This window comes from Paroedura picta, chromosome 2 (genome assembly GCF_049243985.1).
Source record: "Paroedura picta isolate Pp20150507F chromosome 2, Ppicta_v3.0, whole genome shotgun sequence".
Taxonomy (NCBI): Eukaryota; Metazoa; Chordata; class Lepidosauria; order Squamata; family Gekkonidae; genus Paroedura; species Paroedura picta.
Window position 1 is genome coordinate 35,089,238 of NC_135370.1, and position 23,835 is coordinate 35,113,072.

At 45.1% G+C, this 23,835-nt stretch overlaps 2 protein-coding genes across 4 annotated transcripts in view; both read right to left on the minus strand.

Annotated features, from left to right (window-relative positions):
- The window catches only part of MAP3K20 (mitogen-activated protein kinase kinase kinase 20), a 146,938-nt gene that overhangs the window by 107,714 nt on the left and 15,389 nt on the right, over window positions 1–23,835 (minus strand). For 2 of the 3 annotated variants that reach the window (XM_077319696.1, XM_077319698.1), the window contains exon 2: window positions 10,029–10,219. In XM_077319696.1, coding sequence (XP_077175811.1) covers window positions 10,029–10,187 — 159 coding nt within the window. In that variant the 5' untranslated portion in view covers window positions 10,188–10,219. Of the gene's footprint in view, window positions 1–10,028; window positions 10,220–10,338; window positions 10,642–23,835 lie in introns of those variants that run through there. The other variant, XM_077319697.1, reaches the window with a different exon arrangement.
- LOC143829206 (uncharacterized) lies at window positions 16,697–22,289 on the minus strand. The gene is made up of 2 exons (XM_077319694.1): window positions 20,390–22,289; window positions 16,697–17,327 (listed from the first exon to the last, which is right to left on the minus strand). Exon 1 carries the CDS (start codon window positions 22,192–22,194, stop codon window positions 20,431–20,433), a length of 1,764 nt encoding a protein of 587 aa, XP_077175809.1. The 5' UTR covers window positions 22,195–22,289; the 3' UTR covers window positions 16,697–17,327; window positions 20,390–20,430.

Below are 23,835 nucleotides of genomic sequence, written 5' to 3' on the forward strand. Positions count from 1 at the left end.
GGATGCTGTCTAGATTTGCCATAGCTTTCCTCCCCAGGAGCAAGCGTCTTTTAATTTCTTTGCTGCAGTCCCCATCTGCAGTGATCTTGGAGCCCAGGAAAATAAAATCTGTCACTATCTCCATTTCTTCCCCTTCTATTTGCCAGGAATTGAGAGGGCCGGATGCCATGATCTTTGTTTTCTTGATGTTGAGTTTCAAGCCAACTTTGGCACTCTCCTCCTTCACCCGCATCAACAGGCTCTTTAGTTCCTCTTCACTTTCTGCCATTAGAGTGGTATCATCTGCATATCTGAGGTTGTTGATATTTCTCCCTGCAATCTTGATCCCAATTTGTGACTCCTCTAATCCCGCATTTCTCATGATGTGCTCTGCATACAAGTTAAATAGGCAAGGTGACAGTATACAGCCTTGCCGAACTCCTTTCTCAATTTTGAACCAGTCAGTGATTCCATGTTCAGTTCTCACTGTTGCTTCTTGACCTGCATATAAATTTCTCAAGAGACAAATAAGATGCTCTGGTATTCCCATCTCTTTAAGAACTTGCCACAATTTGTTGTGCTCCACACAATCAAAGGCTTTAGCATAGTCAATGAAGCAGAAGTAGACGTTCTTCTGGTACTCCCTAGCTTTCTCCATGATCCAGCGTATGTTGGCAATTTGATCTCTAGTTCCTCTGCCTCTTCGAAATCCTGCCTGTACTTCTGGAAGTTCTCGGTCCACATATTGCTGGAGCCTAGCTTGTAGGATTTTGAGCATAACTTTGCTAGCATGAGAAATTAGTGCGATGGTGCGGTAGTTTGAACATTCTTTGGCATTGCCCTTCTTTGGGATTGGAATGTAAACTGACCTTTTCCAATCCTGTGGCCATTGTTGAGTTTTCCAAATTTGCTGGCATATTGAGTGTAGCACTTTTACTGCATCGTCCTTTAAGATTTTGAATAGTTCAACTGGAATGCTGTCACTACCACTAGCTTTATTGTTGCTCAGACTTCCTAAGGCCCATTTGACTTCACATTCCAGGATGTCTGGCTCCAGGTCAGTAACTACCCCACTGTGGTCATCAGGGATGTTAAGCTCGCTCTTGTATAGTTCTTCTGTATAATTTTGCCACCTTTGTTTGATCTCTTCTGCTTCTGTGAGGTCCCTACCATTTTGGTCCCTTATCATACCCATCTTTGCATGAAACGTTCTCTTCATATCTCCAATTTTCTTGAAAAGATCTCTGGTCCTCCCCATTCTATTGTTTTCTTCTATTTGTTTGCACTGTTCATTTAAGAAGGCATTCTTATCTCTTCTAGCTTTTCTCTGGAATTCTGCATTCAATTGGGTGTATCTTTCTCTTTCTCCCTTGCCTTTCACTTCCCTTCTCTCCTTAGCTATTTGTAAAGCTTCCTCAGACAGCCATTTTGATTTCTTGCATTTCTTTTTCTTTGGGATGGTTTTAGTTGCTACCTCTTGTACAATGTTGCGAACCTCCGTCCATAGTTCTTCAGGCACTCTGTCTATCAGATCTAATTCCTTAAATCTATTTGTCACCTCCACTGTGTATTCGTCAGGGATATGATTTAGTTCATACCTGAGTGGCCTAGTGCTTTTCCCTACTTTCTTCAATTTAAGCCTAAATTTTGCAACAAGAAGCTCATGATCTGAACCACAATCAGCTCCTGGTCTTGTTTTTATTGACTGGATAGAACTTTTCCATCTTTGGCTGCAGAGCACATAGTCAATCTGATTTCTGTGTTGACCGTCTGGTGATGTCCATGTGTAGAGTCGTCTCTTGGGTTGCTGGAAAAGAGTGTTTGCTATGACCATTGTATTCTCTTGACAAAATTCTACCAGCCTGTGCCCTGCTTCATTTTGTACTCCAAGGCCAAACTTGCCTGTTATCCCGGTTATCTTTTGGCTTCCTACTTTAGCATTCCAATCCCCCATGATGATAAGCACATCATTTTTGGGCGTTGCTTCTAGAAGGTGTTGTAGGGCTTCATAGAACTGATCAACTTCATCCTCTTCAGCAGCAGTGGTTGGGGCGTAGACCTGGATCACTGTGATGTTGAATGGTTTGCCTTGGATTCGAACTGAGAACATACAAGATATACTAAAGCTTTAAATCCTGAAGCTGTTATAAGATCTTTTATTGTTGTTGTTGTTAGGTGCGAAGTCATGTCCGACCCATCGCGACCCCATGGACAATGATCCTCCAGGCCTTCCTGTCCTCTACCATTCCCCGGAGTCCATTTAAGTTTGCACCTACTGCTTCACTGACTCCATCCAGCCACCTCATTCTCTGTCATCCCCTTCTTCTTTTGCCCTCGATCGCTCCCAGCATTAGGCTCTTCTCCAGGGAGTCTTTCCTTCTCATGAGGTGGCCAAAGTATTTGAGTTTCATCTTCAGGATCTGGCCTTCTAAAGAGCAGTCAGGACTGATCTTCTCTAGGACTGACCGGTTTGTTCGCCTTGCAGTCCAAGGGACTCGCAAGAGTCTTCTCCAGCACCAGAGTTCAAAAGCCTCAATTCTTTGACGCTCGGCCTTCCTTATGGTCCAACTTTCGCAGCCATACATTGCAACTGGGAAGACCATAGCCTTGACTAAACGCACTTTTGTTGGCAGGGTGACGTCTCTGCTTTTTAGGATCTTTTATACAAAATGCATAAACAGAAGAACAGCCTTGCCAGAGGATTAAACGAGATGTTACAGTTTTCTATGGAATCCCTGACCTGACTTTTAGTCAATCACATGTCATCTGCAAGCTCCTTGCCGGGAACTCAATGCCCAAAAGCTCAATTCAGGGCTCAATTCAGAGTGGGATCACAGTCTGTGGGGAGAAGAGATTTCTGGCTTTCTCTCTATGCCATTTGCCAACCCAATCAGCCTCAGAGGGCACTATTTTCCTGGTTGGGCACGCTGTCTATGGAGCATGCATTACTTTCCCCAAACAGAGCAATCACTGGTCCTCTAGCATCAGTTCAGGTCTCAAAAATGGTGTAGGGTACAGGAAGAAGACCCTTTACCTCACACACTGTGTCTAATCCTAACCTACCTCTGTAAATCCAGGAAGAAGAAGAGTTGGTTCTTATATGCCGCTTTTCTCTGCCCGAAGGAGTCTCAAAGCGGCTTACTATCGCCTTCCCTTTCCTCTCCCCACAACGGACACCCTGTGAGGTGGGTGAGGCTGAGAGAGTCCTGATATCACAGTTTGGTCAGAACAGCTTTATCAGTGCTGTGGCGAGCCCAAGGTCACCCAGCTGGCTGCATGTGGGGGATTGGGGAATCAAACCTGGCTCACCAGATTAGATGTACGCACTCCTAACCACTATACCAAACTGGTTCTCTAACTTCCACACAGAAAATTCACAGTTGACACATGGCTAACCGATTGAAATCTGGTCAGGAAATCTGAGACAATCAAAGAAGGCCATGACACAGAATCTGACCCTGAGATTGTGAGATCCAAACAACACATTTAAGCAACCATAGGTTCAATCCGTGACCGCCAATGTAATTTTACAGAAGAATTTGCTAATCTAAAACTGCTGCCAAGGGCAAATCTTGAGCCATGTCAGTCACTGTTCGAGCACAGGAAAAATCATTGGAGGGACAGGACTGCTGGCCTACCCCCATGTTGTAAGCCCAATCAGGATCAGGTCTTCATGACTTTTTTTAAATGGCCAAATTTTCCTCTATAAACCGGCACTGGCAGCCACAGTTAAAACGCATGGCCACCTTGGCACGTGAGTTGGCTCTAAGAAACAATGCAAATGGCTACTTTCTGTGTTGGAACTTCACCTGTGGAACACCTGGCCCCTTGAAGTTCTCACCTGATGCCGACTTAGTGCCTTTTAGATTACCAGGCCAAAGAAGTATCTTTTCCCTAGGCTATATTTAGAAAGTTTCTCTAGTTCTTTATGGTCTACCTCTGGTCTGCTTTTAGACAAAAAAAAAACACAGTCCTTCTGGAACTATGCTACTTAAGAATGTGAGAGTGAATATTCCTAAATCAAGAATTATAGCTCAGAAGATTATAGCTCAGCCTTTTCCCATGACATGCTAGTTTTTACATGCAGGGATTTTGTTTTATGGATGAGCATTTAAACATGCACACTTTTATGTGCATTCTAAAGCATCACAGCCTAATGCAATGTTTATTTTTAAAATTTATAATTAGACTTACAGGACTGCCCGTCTCAGCTTAGCCATCTCGAGCTGGTGTACATCGTGTTAAAATAACATACAATAAACCATTAAAAAAAACATATAGATGAGCCTTTACTTATCTATTTCCCTTGCTCATAAGTACAAAACATTAACTGCAAATGCCACCTATTCGTCATCTTGTCAACACAATCTCCATCCCAAAAAGGAATGCAAAAATAAAGGAAAGCAATATTTTCCCCAAAGACTTAAGTTTCCATTCAAATTGCTTCTTTTTAATAATAATATGTATTTATAATAACTTTATTTTTATAGTCTGGCTTTCCCAGTTGGCTCAGGGCAGAACCCAACAGGAATTCATAGAAATAACTTTACACTGATAAACAGTTTTTAACGTTTAAATCCAATCATATCATGCTGTTAGATTAAATGGTATTCATAAACCGCCTTGTAGAGGGAACCCAATTTTTTGTTGGGCTGATGGTGGTTTTTTCTGTTTTGTAAGTAGGGACGTCGGTGTTTCCTTGGTATTAATTTTCTGGCCTCAACTGTAGGCCTGGCAAAACATCTCTGATCTGCAGGCCCTGAAGAACTGTTTAAGGTCTTACAGAGCCTTGATCTCCTCAGGGAGAGCATTACACCAGGTTGGAGCCAAGACTGGTCAAGGCGGAGGCCCGCACTCAAGCCCCGCACTGCCCCTCCCCCCTGCACCACAGCACTGGCCACCTTTGGCATGAAAGGCCACCAAAGCGGCCGAAGTATGCACAAGCCTAGTCCCAAAATGTTTGGAGGGCAGAACACTACAGAGGCTTAAATTAATATTTCCCTTATTTTGACCTTTTTAGGTTCTTGACTTTGATTTGGGTCAGGATATTTTCTCCTTTTTGTTTTGGACTTTAAAGGTTAGTACCAGAACCTTGAACCTGACCTGGTCTCCGATCTGGAGCCAATGCAGTTGGGAAAGCACTGGTGTGACATCATCATCAGTTAGATGTATTACCTGCTGCTCCTGGAACCGGCTTGTGGCAGGGTTCAGCTGACAAGGCTTTCTAGTCCTAGTGAGAACTCATGCTGCTGGTATAACCATAGAAACCAATGAGATTTTGTGGGTATAAGCTTTCAAGAGTCAAAGCTATCTGCAGAAGGGAGTTTTGATTCTCAAAAGATTATTTCCCCAAAACCTTGTTGATCTCTAAGGTGCTACTAGACTCGAATCTATCTAGTAAAATTAAAATGGAACATATAAAAGCACTGACCCAAATCTGAGTTTCAGTTAGGAGGGAAAGAGCACGTAAATGAAATTAATAGCAACATTTCAACAAACCTCCTTGGAGGAAATTTATTCCTGCCATGCCATAGCAATGAGTTAAGAGGCTTTATAAACAGCATGCCCAGAGAATATGTCTATATTTAATTCCCTGTTAGAAATGGGGTCATGTGCAGTTTATTCCACTCTGGTTTAATCAACTAGCTGTTTGTTCTTTCTGGGGTTTTGTTGGGTATTTTTCTATTTGGTTTCCTGGGTTATTTGTGTATGCATTTCTCATACCTGCTTCTGTGAGCCACGTTTTTAAGACAAATTCAGCTGTAAATGTTCTGCCCTATTAATATATAACATGCAGTGATGATGCACTGAGGTTTTCTTGTTGCCAATGCAGCTGTTGATTAAGCATAGCAGTGATGGGGGTTTCCCTGTGCTGTCCTGCCCACAGCGGTTAGGTCACTCTGCAACACCAAGGGGGACTTTTTCAGGTATTTAAGAGAAACTGGCTATTGACACTTCACTCATTGCCCCTTTCATTGCATGACTGCCCTCCCCAGCTTCAATCTCCTTTGTCAGACAGCCTTGGCCATAGGAAAAAATAAATTCTGGTCTATGAGCAAGGAAGAGGAATCCATGCAAGACGTCACCCCACGGGGCCATTTCTCTTTTATCAAATGTAATGATGAAGGGGCTTTGAGCTCTGGTTTATGGCTACCCAGTGAAACTCCACTTTGATAAACCAACCCAAGCAATGTGATATTATTGATAATGTCTACCGTAAACTCCAGAGCAACTACCAAAATAGCCACCATTCATGTCTGAGCTTGAATATTCTTGGAAAAAACATCCACTTCGATGGAAGTACTTGAGGATCAAAATACATAGCACATTTGTTCACACGATGATTGTTGCTTTCCTGAACCCAATGTGTCAGCTGCAGGAATGTCATTTTAAAGATGAGAGGGACTGATTTTCTACTACTTTTGAACTACTACTTAGGGGGAGGCTTCTGCCCCCTCCCCCTCCCAGTCACTTTCAGCCCCTGAAACAGCCCTCCCAGGGAATTTATTTACATAACAGTGTGCTGCTCCAAACTCTGAAAACAGTGATCCTTCTCATCTTTAAAAATGACATTCCTACAGCTGACCTGTTCCATTCGGGGAAACCCAGAGTCATCCAGTGAGCAAAACGTATCATGTATTTAAATCCATATGTAAGCAGATATTCTCCATCACGTCTAGGCATTGTGATTTTAAAAATTCCAGTTCAGAACTTCAGCATTCCAAACTATTTTAAGACCTCCCACTCTGAAATCAGCATCTTGAACTATGCCCTAAAGGTTTGCTAACTGCAGTTTCCTCACTGTAATCTCTATAACCAGTGAAGAATTCAAGCTAAGTTAAACACAAGGCCCTAATCAAGTACAAAGTTGTGAGTGACAGCTGCTTCATCAAAAATGCAAGGAACTTGTTGCCATATAGATGAAGTTTGTTCCTGACTCAACTCCTCGGGCTGATGTCCTAGGCACAGCCCAGAAACATTTAAGGTAAATATGTAAGGTGACCAGATTTTAACATTGGTAAAGCGGGACACCACTGACTGGGGGGGGGGGGGTCCTTGATTAATATATGGAGCAACAAAAGTTTTCATAGAACGCATAGAACGCAAAAACAGTATTGTGATATACATATTTTTACTTGCAACATAAGTACAATTTGCCAGGTGCCCCCAGATGTCCCTCCAAAAGTGGGACAATCTGGTCATCTTAAAAAATGTGTGTCTAAAGAAATCAGACCTTTCCTCTCAAAGATAAAATAAACCATAAAGATAAAATAAACCAAAATAAGCCATAATGAAACAAAAACAGAAACTACCTAGAATTCACATATTCAAGTAATCGTATTTGCAACACTACTGTTCATTGGCTTCATCTGGGTTGCCTTGGCCATCATTTAATCTGCCCTACCTCACAGATTGATTGTGAGGATACAATGAAATAACCTTAAAATGCTGGACTGAGTTCACTAGAAAAAGCAGGATCAAGATGGTACAACTGCATACAAACTACTTTTCTAAATCTGCTGCCGATATTTTGATTACAGCCAACAAATTTCTGTTATTAAGAAGGCATCGCAAACATTTGTACACATTATGTATGCAAAGGTATTTTATTACCACGAAAGGTTTCACAATAAACCACCACACATGCCACTTTCTCAGCCTCACAGGTTAACAAATTTATGTGCCAAAATTATATTTAAATTTACATCCAACTATGACAGGTTTTCAGTGCGCTAAAGATGCAAACCAAAAAAGGAAACCGAATCCCAACCTGAACAGAAGTCAGGAACCCAAAAGTTGAGCTGCAAAACAATATTAAAAAATCATTACAAATATATTTATTGAACAAAGTGCACTGATACAATGTATTAAAAACAAAGTAAAAAAATACATATCTAATTGCACCTGACAGAATAGACCAAACAAATTTCGACCCCAAGGGGTCTTCCTCAGTGGTCAATATATTGTGTAAGATCAAAATCTTGTATAAAGTCAAAATCTAAAGCCTTGCTGGGTGGCAAAGAAAAATCTGTTAAGTTTGGAGCCCACCTTCTAAAATATGTATTATTTGAGGCCACCACTCTCAGCTTTTGCCTAATTCTACATCAAGAGTGCATTTCCATGCGTGCCAGAGGCATATATTTTAGAAGGTGAGCTCCAAACCAAACACTTTAGAATCACAAGCTGGAGCTACACTGAACAGATTTTTCTTTGCCATCCAGCCAGCCTTTAGATTTTGATCTTATACAAAAGAGCATTTCACACAATAATTTGACCACTGAGGAAGACCCTTGGGGGTCAAAATATGTTTGGTCTACTCCGTCATGTGTTGTTTTTACTTTGTTTTTAATACATTGTATCAGTGCACTTCATTTAATAAATATTTGTAATGATTTTTTTAATATTGTTTTGCAGTGCACTAAAGAAGCATGATCAATATTTGACACTCATTACAAAGGAAACAAGCCAAATGCCCATGACCAGCATGAGCATTTTATTTCCTGGTTCAAACAACAGCAAATAAAGGATTTAATTAAATGTTTCCAAGATAGAAAGGGCTCTAGGCTCACAATTATGTACCAAAAATATATTTATGGGCATGAGTTGCAGCAGAATTGCAGTGATCTTAAAATAAGAACCCATATCTAACATTTGTGCAGTGCTGTAGACCACTGTAACTTATAACTGATAATAAAAGAACTTTAACACCAGATTAATCTCAGGAATACTGAGATTAGTCAGGTACCCAGGCAGCAGACATCTGATGCCAGAATGCAACATCGAATTAAAATGGAAGACGCTGAGAATGACCGTCTACTAGGTAGAAATCCATGCTGGAACTTTAAGAATCAAAGGGCGTTCTGAATATCCCACTGATTTTAATAAGATATATTTCAAAATAAGACTGCTTAGGACAGTGAAGTCTCAAAATCCAGATCCAATCAATAAGAACTATTGTAAAGCCTAGACGAGTTCCTTGTTCTCTGACCTATTTTGATGACAAATGGAACCACTGATCCAGGTGTTCTTTGTCCCTGCAGATCTAAACAGCCACCATGAAAAATATGCATAGCTAACACAGATGGATAATAGTACATCTTTTGTAGACATTTCAAATATGGATTGGGTAAATATTATTTCTGTCACACATCAGAGATCAGGCTAGCTTTCAGTAGGTTAAGCAGACACAATACAACTCTGATTTCTACATTTAGGCACTTAATTGGGTATAACATTTTACATTGTATTTCTTTCCTACAAAACTGTTGTCACCCTCATTGAGACAAATCAGTGGGACTCACTGATGCAAAAGTATAATCTCTCACTTGCTACTTTATTTATTGTCACAGTCAACGTACAGTTCGATCTTATGCTCGCTTGCCAAGAACTAAGTCTCGTTAAATTCAACGGGAGCCAGTCCCTAAGCAAGCATGCATGGGATTATGGCCAATTAATTACCATTTTAAGTACTGCCCATAATCAGCAATCCTGTGCAGCATTCAGATCAAAGATTGCAAAACACTTCGTTACTTGGGAAAACCCCAATGAACTCAGTGGATATAATAATCCGATTTTCTGCGGAAGAAATATTCCTTATCGCAATCATGCCAATGCCATTTGTGTGCAGCATTTTGCTAGCTGTGCATAAACAATGTTCTTTCAGTGAGTAAAGTTACTTTAAAATAGAATGGCATATGCACACTGCGAATGCCTTTTAGCATGAGAACATGTGTCTATAAATACAGAATTGGTTTACCTAAATGCTGCACCTCTAGGCTGCAATTCAACTTTCAATTTCAAGCAAGCAACAACCGAGAAAACAACAATCTGTGATTTTGTTTTCAAAGGCAGCCCTGCATTTTCAGCACATGGACATAAGAGAGTTATTTTACTTTATTCTTGTAGATCTTAAAAATCGCCAAAGAATGTAACTCTGACTCTTCTGCATGCAGCCATAGGCTGAATCTCTGAGAGTACTACTCACATGCAAAAGTTTGTTAATCAAAAAGGCAAAAGGGAAAAAGTCTGAAAGTTCAGCAAGCGCTTACCTCTTTCTCTATTTTAAGTAACTTCTTCACAGCCACCTCTTTTTCTTGAGATATCCATTGGGCTCGATACACACTCCCAAAACTCCCGCCGCCGCAGTTTTCAAAGAACTGCAGGTCGTCAAATTTAATTTGCACAAATGAGGCACTGAGAGACGACATCTCATAATGACAAAATGCACCACGACAAAAATCTGTAGAAAGAGAGGAGGGGGAAAATCTAGTTAATATCTGCTGCCACAGTTCAATAAATGTTACATGACCTCACAGGATACAATGAGAACCAACCGGTACAAAACAGTGAAACACTCACGCGGAGGATGTATCCTATTGATATTCTTGGGGACAGAAACAGCTGGAAAATGCACTCGATTTTCTTCTTTCTCAAAGACTGGAGAATCTCAGGAGAAAAAGCTGCATATAGGAGACCAATTCCCTTACAGTGACACCGTCAAAAGGCAAGCTGAATGCATCTGCCAGCTTGCCTAGGAGTTCTGGAATTCGGGGTATGCAGTGTACCCGCGTGGTGGTCGCTTCTCAAGAAATATACACATAACCCAAGCCACAGAATATTCTGGCACAAGACTACATCTCTCCAGACCAACCTCTCAGCCTGTGAATGTCCTCTAAGGCAGGAGCACTTGATATATGGATGTAAGAAAATTTGGCACACAACCAAGCCCCTTCCAGAGGGGCTTAGTTATGCCTTCAACAGCAAGTACACAGTAATTTATCGTAGTTGCAACTTTCAATATAACAAAAACACCACGTATATGCCAAAAAAGGCCTTTTTAATACAGTTATAGATCATATCATATTTCGCAGAGTGGAACAGAACATTCTCCCCTTAAAGTAGTAAGTCACAAGGCTCTTCAAATCATCTTAAAAGCTATTGTCTAGTCTGCAGTGGATCACTTCAGAAGTCTAGGCTCTGATCAAACCATGATCCAACCGGAAATTTATGGCAGACTCAAGATGAACGCTGACCGGAGCCAGGTTTTCAGGGGGAAATCGACATAACACATGCATAGTAACTACTTTTAGTTAACAACATTTTAAAAACAAACCAGCCCAAACAATCCTGTTATTACAAATATCAGACTAACGCTACGTTCTATATCAGCGGTTCTCAACCTGGGGGTCACGACCCCTTTGGGGGTTGATCGACCCTTTTCCCAGGGGTTGCCAAGGCTGCCGCCACTCCCTTCCTAATGGCATGAGGGTTGTGTGCTCCAGAGCACTTCGGCTGCTTTGGCGATCATGGAAGCCTGAGGCGGCCAGTGCTATGGTGTGAAGAGTGCGCCCACACGCAGGCACAGAGTTCTACACCTGCGGGTGGGCACTGGCTAGCGTGCCGGCGCCACCCCTCCCCTCCGTGGCACTGGCCACCTCAGGCTTCCGTGATCACCAGCACGCAACCCTACAACCCCCTTTGGGTTGAGAAACACTATTCTATATGTAACAATTCCAGCATGATTCTGCAGAGATGGTTATTTCACAGTAAGTGCAAAGCAGATCCTCTTTGTACCTTATTTCAGACACCACATCTTCCACAACATTTGTTGCGTCTGCATTACCATTACAAAGTACTTTAATTTGCTCCACTAGATGAAGACAATCCAAACTATGATTATTGTCAGGAGACCAGAAAATCGTCACCAATTTGACACATGCTATTAATGTCAATTGATGGGCACTATTAGAGATGTAAAGGCTTGAAGAATAATATACAAGACAATGCTAAGTTTTCCCCATTTTTCCACAGTCTTTTAAAAAATTCCAATTAAAAATGGAATATTTTAGATAGCACTTTAAAAAAACAACAACTTGGATTTCTGGTTTGGAAACAGTAAAATTATTTTCCCGGCAATTGTTCAGAGGGTTTAGTGCAGGCTTTCTTGACAGCCCTGGATGGATTTCCCCAATGGGTGGGTTAATTAATTTTTAATTTATATTTTTCAAGTTTGTTAAACATTTATTGGGTGGTATGACCCACGTATGGTCATGTTGATTTAAATGGCCAATGATGAGCCTGGAGGGGGTGGGAAGGGGGGACCTGATGGATATTACAAAGCTTTGTTAACCTAAGGCTGATCCTGCATTGAGCAGGGGGTTGGACTAGATGGCGGGTTGGCCCCTTCCAACTCTATGATTCTATAATTAAATTCTTATATCCACGCTCCTTACAATCCCCTCTTCTTTTTATTTTATTTGGGACAATGTGACTGTAATGTGATGTAAGTAGTACATAATGTAATTTAGAATCTAACTCTCTGGTCTCAGAACGGGATAAACTCAGCATGGCTTGTCACTTGTGGGGATGCTTCCATGTTTGGGTGGAGACAGACGGGTTGAGCAACTAGTCTTTTAATTATTTTTTTCTGCCTGCCATTAATTACTAACTCTGACATTTTATTTCCCTAATGTTTTTCTGAACTACAACTGAACCCAAAGGACTGATTAACTTTTCTAGCAAAGAATTAGCATACTGCATATTTAGGATGTTGTGACACAATTTACTAATTTGCTACTAATTTACTTTTTCCTTATATCTATACTCTTATGATCCCTGTTCCATTGTCTAAGGAAGTATGCATGCACACGAAAGCTCACACCTTGAATAAATCTCTGTTATTCGTAAAGGCATTGAACTCAAATCTGTCATGATACTTCGGACCACCTGAATATATCTTTATAGTAATTTTCAGCTTTCTCTCATTCTTTCTATGTAGTACTGGATTCATTTGCAATTCTGGCTCACAAGAAACTAGGGCATTTATTACTTTAAATTTATTGGCGAGCTACATTAAATATGATATACGTTTTTGCTGAAGTAATAAAATTAATTTAAGATGCATAAGCAAACAACGAATTTCTAGAAATTGTAAATATTTTGGAGTTGTGCAAAAACAGATAAAATAATATTTTGGAAAATAAGAAGATATAACATGGCTAGAACCTGTTCCCTGACAATAGGGCCAAATTCTATGACAATACAATGAACACAAAGATGCATAACTAAAAGATCTGCTTTCATTTCAAATAACAAAAATGTTTACGAATATGATTTTGTTTGTTTAATCCAAGGATTCCCAAATAGGGAATCTGTGAGAGCTCTGAACTGGTATGTTATCGGGGGGCAATCTGTCTTCTCAGCTCCTACTCTTCTTTCCAGCCTATATGAGGCAGAGCTGCCATACTAGTAGCAAAGACAGGGGGAGAGAACAAAGGAGGGCTAAGGGTGAGGGTAGTGATGCCTCTTCTGGAGGTATGTCAGGGGGCGTGGCCAGCTGACATCACTTCCGGGGCTCCTCGAAGTCCGAAAAATTATTTCAGGGGCTCCTCCACAGTCAATAGGTTGAAAAAGGCTGGTTTAGGCTGTTGTTTTAAAAACCATCTCCTCATATCAAAAGCTTAACACATACACCCAATATAATAAATAAATAAAATAAATAAATAAAGGTACTGGAAAACAACTGGTTCCGGTATTCGATATTCTCTTGGATGTTTATAGCCGTGACAGACAAACAGCTGAAAATATATCAAATTGCATTAATTGTAATGCTCCTGTTAGGGAAAAAAGTTACCACAAGGTTTGTTGCTTTAAAAAAGAAATAGATTCTTTAGAAAAGAAATGGATTATCGTTAAGGGACTCCATACAATGAAAGAAATAGAAGAACAGACATTCTAGCTCCCCTATCCAAGTTCGGATGAAGAGAAACGCTGAGAGTGCATCATTACCTCAGGGAGGTTGGATTAAGACACACAAAGCTGGAAGGAAGTCCTTAAGAATATCGTTCTGGATAAACAAAGGGACAGCAGGAGAACTTAAGAAAAGGAAGGATCCATAAGAAACTGACCTATCTCCCCTACTCGCTCTATTGCCCCCTCTTGAGTACTGGTACACTTGGTCCAAAAGAAGCACCTTACAGCAGTGCTTCTTGACCTTCCTAATGCCATGACCCTTTAATACAGTTCCTCATGTTGTGATGACCCCCACGAATAAAATTATGCAAGTGTTCTTTCACAGAAATTAAACTGAAACTGACCAATGGTGTGAAGAGCCATTGTTCGTGATTGTATATAAAAAGGTAAAGGTATCCCCTGTGCAAGCACCGAGTCATGTCTGACCCTTGGGGCGACGCCCTCTAGCGTTTTCTTGGCAGACTCAATACGGGGTGGTTTGCCATTCCCTTCCCCAGTCATTACTGTTTTACCCCCCCCCCCCAGCAAGCTGGGTGCTCATTTTACCGACCCCGGAAGGATGGAAGGTTCAGTCAACCTTGAGCCGGCTGCTGGGATCGAACTCCCAGCCTTATGGTCAGAGCTTCGGACAGCATGTCAGCTGCCTTACCACCCTGCTCCACAAGAGATTGTATATAAATTGGTTATAAATTGGCGGGCACCTTCAGGAGGAGTGGCAACAGTGGTGGTGCCCCCTCCCCCACCAAGCTGCTCGCCCTGCCGCGACCCCTATGAAAGGATCGTTCGACTTCCAAAGGGGTCCTGACCTTCAGGTTGAGAACCACTGCCTTACAGTGTCCCTCTTTTCCAGCTAGGGAAAGTGGGTTTTACTCCTAGAAAGTTTTCTTAATAGGAACCAGGGTTTTCCCCGATTTTCCAGCTCATCTCCAGGCAATAGAGATCAGCTCCACAAGAGGATACGGGTGCTTTGGAGGGTGGACTCCATAGCATTATACTCCACTGAGGTCCCTCTCCATCCCAAATCCTGCCCACTCTCAGCTCCACTCACAAAGTCTCCAGGTATTTTCCAGCCCAGAGTTGGCAACTCTGCTTCCAACACAATCCTCTCATGTCCTTATTACAAACTAGAGGGACTGAACTAGAGGCTCAGGGGAAGATTTCCAAAGGAGGTCCTCTGATCAAATGCTCAGATGGTTGCAGCATTTTATACGCAAATGAAACGAGAGCCCTATTACAAGTGAAGTTGTGTTGCAATCATTGATGTACATGCCTAAATTTAGTCACACAGCTATTAAAGCTAATGGAATTTCCCTTGTATAAACCAACAGGGTTCAGCTTCAGTTGACTCACCTAGCGTCCAAAATCCTGATCACAGCCATAAGCAAGGAGAGAAATTGCAGGACATGGTTCAGATGAAAAGGAGAGAGAGAGACCTGGATCATCAACACCATTATGGGTTTTGGCATCCCTGCACCATGAAAGTCAAGGCCGTTCTAGGTTTAGCAATTCCCAAGCCACAAAGGTAATGCTGACAATGGGGAACATGCCTGCAAAGCAATTAAGATATTCGGATATGCTAAACTATTGCTCTTTATTCTTTTTGCCATTGCTGTCTACTGTGTGCCAGTATTTACTGGAGCAGATTCCAACAGCCGACTCCCTTTCAATTAACTTATATAACTCCTTGGCATCCTCTCTGTCTCTCAAAACCTATATTCATAATCTGCAGATAATTTTCATAGTCTGCAAAGAAAGGTAAACAGCATGTTGCTGCAGATCAGGGGTTCCCAACATAGTGAACATGGGTATCTGGGCACCCCACTCATTTCTTGGTGCATCTGTGTTTTTAGGAAGTGGCTGGGCCCAGCAAGGCTTCTGACTGGCCACTGAAGATCTGATCAGTGATACAGGTTAAAATGCATTGTTTCTGTGGCAGTTGCCACCAAGGTGTGTGTTTTATTTTTTATCCCCCCCCCACACACACACACACACACACTGTATTTTTAAATTATCCCTCTTCTTCCTGGCACGGACTTTTCCTGCATTTGTAGTGTTGCTTCTTGCAGCAGACATTTTGTTGTTGTGCTCATCACCCTGTGTCAGAATTCCAAAGATGCCCAGAAGCTCAAAAACTATTCCCCCCCTGCCCCATGCTTTAGATTTTTCAACACAAACAACAATGTTAGTAACTGAAACCATCCAAGCTGAAGCTAGGACTTGGTGACAAACTGGGTACAGCTGAAATTTTTTGGGGCTTTACGCACCGGGATCTTTGTTGCAAATTGGTCACTGAATGAAAAATCGCCATTTAAAGTAGTGGAATTCATCGTTATGCATACCTGCCTTTGTAGTGGAATCCAGTTGCGTTTTGTAGCGTTTCCCACAAGCTTCCGGTCTCGGCAGAAATCGCTAGAAAGGAAGCGCTATTGCCAAGCTCGTCCCGCCCCTGGCCGTCAAGCAGCCAATGGGCAGCCGTTAGCATGCTCCCAAACAGCCCCTTTCCCTTTAAGAAAGGTTTTTTTTTTATAAAAAACACACCCATAGCAACGAATCTGGGTAGATTCGTTGCAACGGAGAGACCCATCCAGCTGCCTGGTGTGTTTGAGCTGTCGTTTGATCGTTGCCACGCTTCCTCCGAGTGAAACCCCCCCCCTCTCACGGGCCCGATTTTCGGCTGAATTAATGTGTAAAAAATAAAGGGACTTTATTTCAGCAAACGGGCTTTTCTGTGGTTTGTGCTTAGTGACTAAAGGGGAAGGACTGAAGCCAGGGAAGCCTCTAAACAGAAGAGGCTCGCTGGTGCGTTTATCCCCGCTCGCTCGGAGAAAAAAAAATGGCGATCGCTTCGCCGGAAGATCAGAGAAGACAGCCAGGGGGAGGGACTGTCAAGCGCACAGGAAACTCACAACAAAACTTATTCAAAAGAAAAATAGTTTTATTGATTAGCACTACACGCAGTGGACTGAAAAGTCAAATCTGACTAGAAGCCAGATTTGCCTCAGCTTATCAATACATTTCTCCCGCCCAAAACTTGACAGTTCCCAAGGGGGGGAGGTGAGTGAGAAAAGACATATGTGAAAGCAAAACAGGATTCCAAACTCCCATCCTTGAAAGAGGTGACAAACAACCCTTTCCGCCCATAACAAGATAAGGTTAACATAACATCACTATTCTATTTTATTGCTTACAAACTACAAGGCCGGGACTAGCAGGCGCCGGGCCCCATCTAGTAATATAACTGACATGGAGGAACTCAGGCTAATTTATGACAGAGATTCTACAATCCTGACATCCCTCCGCATTAAAACTAACTTCACTCCCCCACCTAGCCGGCATCAACCGGGCGAGGACAATCAGGGAATGCTCGATGGAAAGCCCGGAGAAGGCGGGGTGCCTTCACATTCCCAGCCTCAACCCACTCTTTATCCCCAGAGGGGAAATCCTTCCAATCGACCAAATATTGAAGGCGACCCTTATGCAATCGAGAGTCTAAGATTTGGTTGACTTCATAGTGGGTGTCCTTATCGATGTAAATTGGAACAGGCATAGATGGAGGAGGGTGCCACTCGTCCGGGGCTGGAGCTCTTCGCAGCAGGCTGGAATGAAAAACCGGATGCACAGTCCTATAAGTTTTTGGCAAAGCTAGCTCCACAGTCACATTATTTATCAGTTTCACCACTTTAAATGGCCCCACATACTTTGGGCCAAGTTTCTTGGACTTCTGCTGACACCTTAAGTTCTTAGTAGACAGGTAGGCTAGGTCACCCACTTTCCAATCAGGGGCAGGTACCCTCTTCTTATCAGCTTGAGCCTTATAGGCATGTTTGGCTTCTTTGAGGCTAGCAACGATATCTGGCCAGCCCATACTGATGGATGCTGCCCATTTGTTTATGTCAGGAACCTCCGTGGAGCTAAGCCCCCAGGTGGGGGCTGACATTAAATCAGTTCCGTACACCACCTTGAAAGGCGATACCCCAGTTGAGGAGTGGACTCCATTGTTATAGGCGAACTCAGCAAGTGGCAGCAAGGAAACCCAGTCATCCTGCTGGTGATTGATGAAACAGCGTAAATACTGTTTACTTGCTCCACACCTTGCTCCACACCTAATAGTTTAAGAAGCTCCCTCCAGAACTTGGAAACGAACTGGGGGCCCCGATCCGTCAAAACACGTGTCGGGATCCCGTGCAGACGTACCACGTGTTTAATAAATAGAGAGGCCAGTCTTGGTGCTGAGGGCACGCCCGTACAGGGGATGAAATGAGCCTGTTTGGAGAAAGCATCCACTACTACCCATATAACAGTGTTCCCTTGGCTGGGGGGGAAGGTCTGTAATAAAGTCCATAGTCACATCAGTCCATGGACGTGAGGGGGTGGGCTGTGGTTGCAAAAGTCCCTTCTTCTTGCCCCCAATTGGTTTCGAGGCAATACAAATGGGGCACCCCTGCACATATTTCTCCACATCTTTACGTAAGGATGGCCACCAGTACTGTCTCCTGACCAGGTGCAGAGTTTTCACAAAACCAAAATGTCCAGCGGTTTTTGCATCGTGGCAAAGTTTCAAAACTTTTCCCCGGGCCACGGCAGGCACAAAGAGTCTTTCGCCTTTGAAAAAGAGCCCCCCCTTCTCAGACAGATCAGGGCGGAGGGAGCAAAACTCTGGGTCAGTTGACAACTCCTTTTGGACCCAGCCCCCTGGGATGGGCGTATCAGTCTTTGTGTGGCTGCGCGTCACAGCGGCCATCCCCAGTTGGGCGGGGGTAAAGACGGTATCTACCAATGGGTCTCGTTTGCTATTGTACTGAGGCAGGCGCGATAGTGCATCCGCCAAAAAATTCAGTTTGCCAGGAAGATGCTTTAGGGAGAAGTTGAAACGAGCAAAAAACTCCGCCCATCTCATTTGCTTGGCCGAAAGCGAGCGGGGCTGCTTGAGTGCCTGAAGGTTTTTATGATCTGTCCAGACTACAAACGGGATCGCTGACCCCTCCAGCCAATGCCGCCAAGTGGAAAGGGCCAATTTCACTGCAGCCGCCTCTTTTTCCCAAATTGCCCAATTTCTTTCCGCAGCTGAAAATTTCTTTGATAAATAGGCCAGGGGGTGCAATTTCCCGTCCCCCCCCTCTTGGAGGATCACGGCCCCCATTGCTACGTCCGAAGAATCTACTTGTACTGTAAATTGCTTAGAGGGGTCGGCATGGGCCAACACAGGTTCAGACGTAAATAACAGTTTTAGTTTGTCAAATGCCTCCTGACAGGAGGGAGTCCAAGGGAGAGGCGCCCCAGGTCGGCTAGCTGTCTTCCCCCCTTTGGTTTTTAACAAGTCAGTGAGGGGCAGCGCAACCTTAGCAAAGTTGGGAATGAAGGTCCTGTAAAAATTGGCGAATCCTAGGAAACTTTGTAATTGCCTCCTAGTGCGGGGAGGTTCCCACACCAGCAAATCACGCACTTTGCCAGGGTCCATCTCGATCCCCGCCTGGGAGACCCGGAACCCCAAAAACTCCACTGCATCGCGGTGGAACTCACATTTTGACAGTTTAGCAAACAAGTGGTGCTTCCGCAAGCGGCGGAGCACTTCGCGGACCAGCTTAGAATGACTCTCAACATTCTCTGAGTACACAAGAATATCATCAATGTAAACCAACACCCCTTGGTACAATAAATCATGCATAATTTCATTTATCATATTCATGAACACGCCCGGAGCGCCGGCGAGGCCGAACGGCATTACGGTGTATTCAAACTGCCCCAGGGGCGTATTAAAAGCTGTTAAATATTCATGCCCCTTCTTGATTCGAACTCGGTAATAGGCTTCCCTTAAGTCCAGTTTCGTGAACACGCGCGCCTTCCCCAAGTGGCCCAATAAGTCTTTTATCAGGGGAAGCGGGTAGGCGTTGCAGGTGGAGACCGCGTTCAACCCGCGGTAGTCGGTACACAACCGCAGCGAACCGTCCTTCTTTTTTACGAAAAGGACCGGGGCTGCCAAGGAAGATGTGGCTGGTCTAATAAAACCCCTTGCTAGGTTTTTATCCAGAAATTCTCTAAGCTCTGCCATCTCCCGCGGGCTCATGGAATAAAGTTTGGCTTTGGGGAGAGGCTCTCCTTTCTTTAATTCGATGGCACAGTCAGTTTTGCGGTGGGGGGGGAGCTGGTTGCACTCCACCTCCGCGAACACATCACCAAAGTCCCGATATTCAGGAGGGAGCGCGTCCACCCCTACTCCCAAAGCAGCCACCACCCCGGATTTCGTAGGACCCTGCTGCCGCGTGTGCTGCTCGCAGGCGGCGGAGGTAAATTCCACAGTCCCTTTCTTCCACTTCACAAGGGGATCGTGTTCCCTCAGCCAATCCAACCCCAACACGCAAGGGAAGGCAGAGTGAGGGGCCACCAAAGGTTGGATTTGCTCCCAATGTCTTTCTATGTCCAAGTCCATGGGGCGAGTTCTTGCCGTAGCTTCCCCTCCGGGAGCGCATTTCCCATCTAACTGGGTGATTGGCAAGGGTTCCTTCAGTGCCACCTTCCCCACCCCCAAAGTCTCGGCCAGTGCCGGGCTCACTAGGGATTGGGTGCACCCCGAGTCCACGATACAGCGGATTCCCACCGTCTTTCCCGACTTGGGGTTAGAAAGGTTGGCCGGTAGGAGTAGCAAGGGGGAATCACTCACCACGCGTTTGCCCCTGTTGGCGGCCTGCTGGCGGGGCGCCTTTACAGCAGACCGTCCTCGTTTCCCGACTGCTCCTCAGCTTGATCCTCGTCCTCCAGCCCGCTTCCCTCCTCCGAGTCGTCCACCGCCGGTACGGCAGCCACTGGTACCAGGAGGGATTTGGCGCTTTTCTTCGTGGTGGTTTTCTTGGCAGGCGGGGCTTTCGATGGGGCGCCGCTCGCAGCTTTCGGGGTTGATGCCGCTTTCGTTGGGCAGTGTGCGAGGAAGTGCCCGGCTTGGCCACATCCCAAGCACAGCCCTTTCTCCATGCGCCGAGTGCGCTCCGCCGGTTCCAATTTGGTTCGGGGCTTGGTCTTCACCGGGGTGGAAGTCTTCGCCATGGTTTTCCCGGCCAGTGCTTGCACCATTGAGGCCCGCTCCAAGCGGTTTTCCATTTCTCCGGCCAGCTGGACCCACCCTTCGACAGTGAGTGGGTCTTCCAGGAGGAGGCACTTGTCAGCCAGAGTGGGATTGAGGCCCCCCACAAACGCCAGCACACGTTGGGGCTCCGTCCAGTCCGGCACAGAGGAAGCCAACTCCTTAAATTCCCTGGCGTACTCAACCACTGACAATTTTCCTTGCCGGTGAGCCCGGAGTTTCTTCTCCGCAGTCTCCCGTTCAAACGGTTCCACGTACATCTGGCGCAGGGCCCTCATGAAATGGTTGTAGTCGCGGGTAGCTTGGGGGTGGTAACGGTACAAATCCACGAACCATTTGGCGGCTTTGCCCTCCAGGGCTTGCCCCACGAAACGCACCCGTTCGGCGTCGTCTTGGAAAGTGAACCCCATGTCCATCATGTAGGCTTGGAGGTGCACCAGGAACGTGGGGAAATCGGAGGGGTCCCCAGAAAACTTTGCCTTGAACTTATAGGTGTTCCGCATTTCCACTCCACGGAGGTGGGCAGGTAGGCGCCCTGGGCCCCAGTCCGCCGGTGCTGGGGCCGGGGCCGGGGGTCTTGCACCCCGGCCAATGCCTCGCCCTCTCCCAGCCGCCGCTCTCGCTCGTTCCGCTGCCTGCGCCGCTGCTGCCGCCCGCGCGGCCGCTCGCGCTGCCTCACGCGCCGCCGCTGCTGCCGCCGCCTCGGCTCCCGCGACGTCCGCCGCTGCCCGTGCCGCTGCCGCCGCTGCTGCGTCCTCGCCTCCGTCCGCGCCGTCTCCACCAGCACCGTCGCCGCCGGCGCCGCCTTCGTCCTCTCGTTCCTCACCTTCGTCTTCTCTCTCCCTCTGCGCTCTTGCGCGTGCTTCCGCCTCTGCTTCGATTTCTAGCTGAGCCCGGGCTCTGGCCAGCGCCTCAGCCGCCTCCGTCGTTGCTTGCGCGGCCGCCATGCCGTGTTCCTGCAGTGCAAACCCACCGCTCTCTCTCCGCGCACTGGTATCGTGTGCACCCCCACCGAGCACGTCCTTTAGCAGGCGTTGTGTTCGGCGTCTCTCCTCCGGATCCAGCCGACCCGAGAGGTCCTGCAGCCAGTTAGTCACCCTGTCCAGCTTGTACTGCAAGTCCTGTGTCTCACCCACAGGCTCCAGCGCGTAGCTAGGCAGTCCCAGGTGCTCCGGCCACCGTTCATCCCCAGTAGGGCGGTCGTATTTTGACAATCGCCTGCGCTGGGTGATGTGACGTTCCAAAAATTCCTCGGGCCCCGGGGTTGCCCCCGAGACAGCCCGCATCATGGCCGAGCTGGGCGGCCCCGCACCAGCACCTTCGGCCTGGGAGAGGTCCCAATCCAGGCCCTCTCCCGGTTCAGAAAAAGTATGTCCCTCGCCCTGCATTTTGCAGGTGAAAGGAGTTGTGAGATTTGACTTGATGTCAAGCGCACAGGAAACTCACAACAAAACTTATTCAAAAGAAAAATAGTTTTATTGATTAGCACTACACGCAGTGGACTGAAAAGTCAAATCTGACTAGAAGCCAGATTTGCCTCAGCTTATCAATACATTTCTCCCGCCCAAAACTTGACAGTTCCCAAGGGGGGGAGGTGAGTGAGAAAAGACATATGTGAAAGCAAAACAGGATTCCAAACTCCCATCCTTGAAAGAGGTGACAAACAACCCTTTCCGCCCATAACAAGATAAGGTTAACATAACATCACTATTCTATTTTATTGCTTACAAACTACAAGGCCGGGACTAGCAGGCGCCGGGCCCCATCTAGTAATATAACTGACATGGAGGAACTCAGGCTAATTTATGACAGAGATTCTACAATCCTGACAGGGACTTTGTAGAAACCGCAACAATGTTAACGCACAGGTCTTTTTCGCTACTGTTGCAGATTGGTTGCAGGAGTGTATCGCTTTCCGGAGGGTGAATCCACTTTTGGGGATTTCCCTGAAAGCGCTACAAGGAAGCGCTTTTTGCAGATTGGTTCCAGGTGTGTGGCAGATTGTCGGTGACGTCGTGCGTTATGGCAAATCAATAGCGTTTTCAATTAGTAACCATTGTGCGATTTTGAAGGCGTGCAAAAAGCCCCTTTCTCTTTTCACCAAGATTTTCTGTTGACTTTTTTTCTCATTTATTAGGGAAACCTGCAATGGCAAGGGTGCACTTTGTTTTGTTTAATACTGTGAGGAAACAGACTTGCACATACCATTCTCCGCCTCACCTTTTGATTGAACACCCAAGAAGGCAAAACCTCCCAGTCAGCGAATCAGAAATCAAAATGACAGCTAGGTTTTAGTACTGGCCAAAGGACGATATGCAGGTCAAATCCTGTGTAAGAGGGGAGTCATGTTAAAACCTCGCAACAAATACAATGGAGTGTCGTGTGGCATTTTAAGGACAATACATGGGCATGTATTTTTATGGACAGCAGATGAGTATTAGATTTAACAGCTTAACGGCACAGTGAAATTGCTGCAATCTCTAGGTAAAAAGACTGGCACAGATATCAGTAACTGGTTGATGGTAGCCCCTTTGTTCGACTGCTTTCTGCAAAAAGGAAAACAGTAGACGCAGTCCATTAACCTAATTCATTACAGATTGGATTCCCAGACTATAAAATTGTGCAACTATGTTATTTTAGCCTAGGTGCAAAAGACAGTTCAGAATGCAGATGGTGAAGAACGGACTAGTGATGGGGTAGGCAACTGTTTGGCTTAGGCTCCAAAAAAATCTGGAAAGGTGCTGATGGCCTGGCATCCAAAGGATGGAGGTAAAGGGGGGGGGGAGTTGTCCTTGGCCACACATCCTGCATTTGCTGTGTGTATATGTATAATTTATTTTTGCACAGCAGTGCTAAAAAAGGTAAAGATATCCCCTGTGCAAGCACCGGGTCATGTCTGACCCTTGAGGTGATGCCCTCCAGCGTTTTCATGGCAGACTCAATACGGAGTGGTTTGCCAGTGCCTTCCTCAGTCATTACCGTTTACCCCCCAGCAAGCAAGCTGGGTACTCATTTTACCAACCTCGGAA

What these genes read in the sequence shown, in the direction of transcription:
- LOC143829206 (XM_077319694.1), bottom strand. Translation starts at nt 22,194, where the DNA reads ATGCAGGGCGAGGGACATACTTTTTCTGAACCGGGAGAGGGCCTGGAT.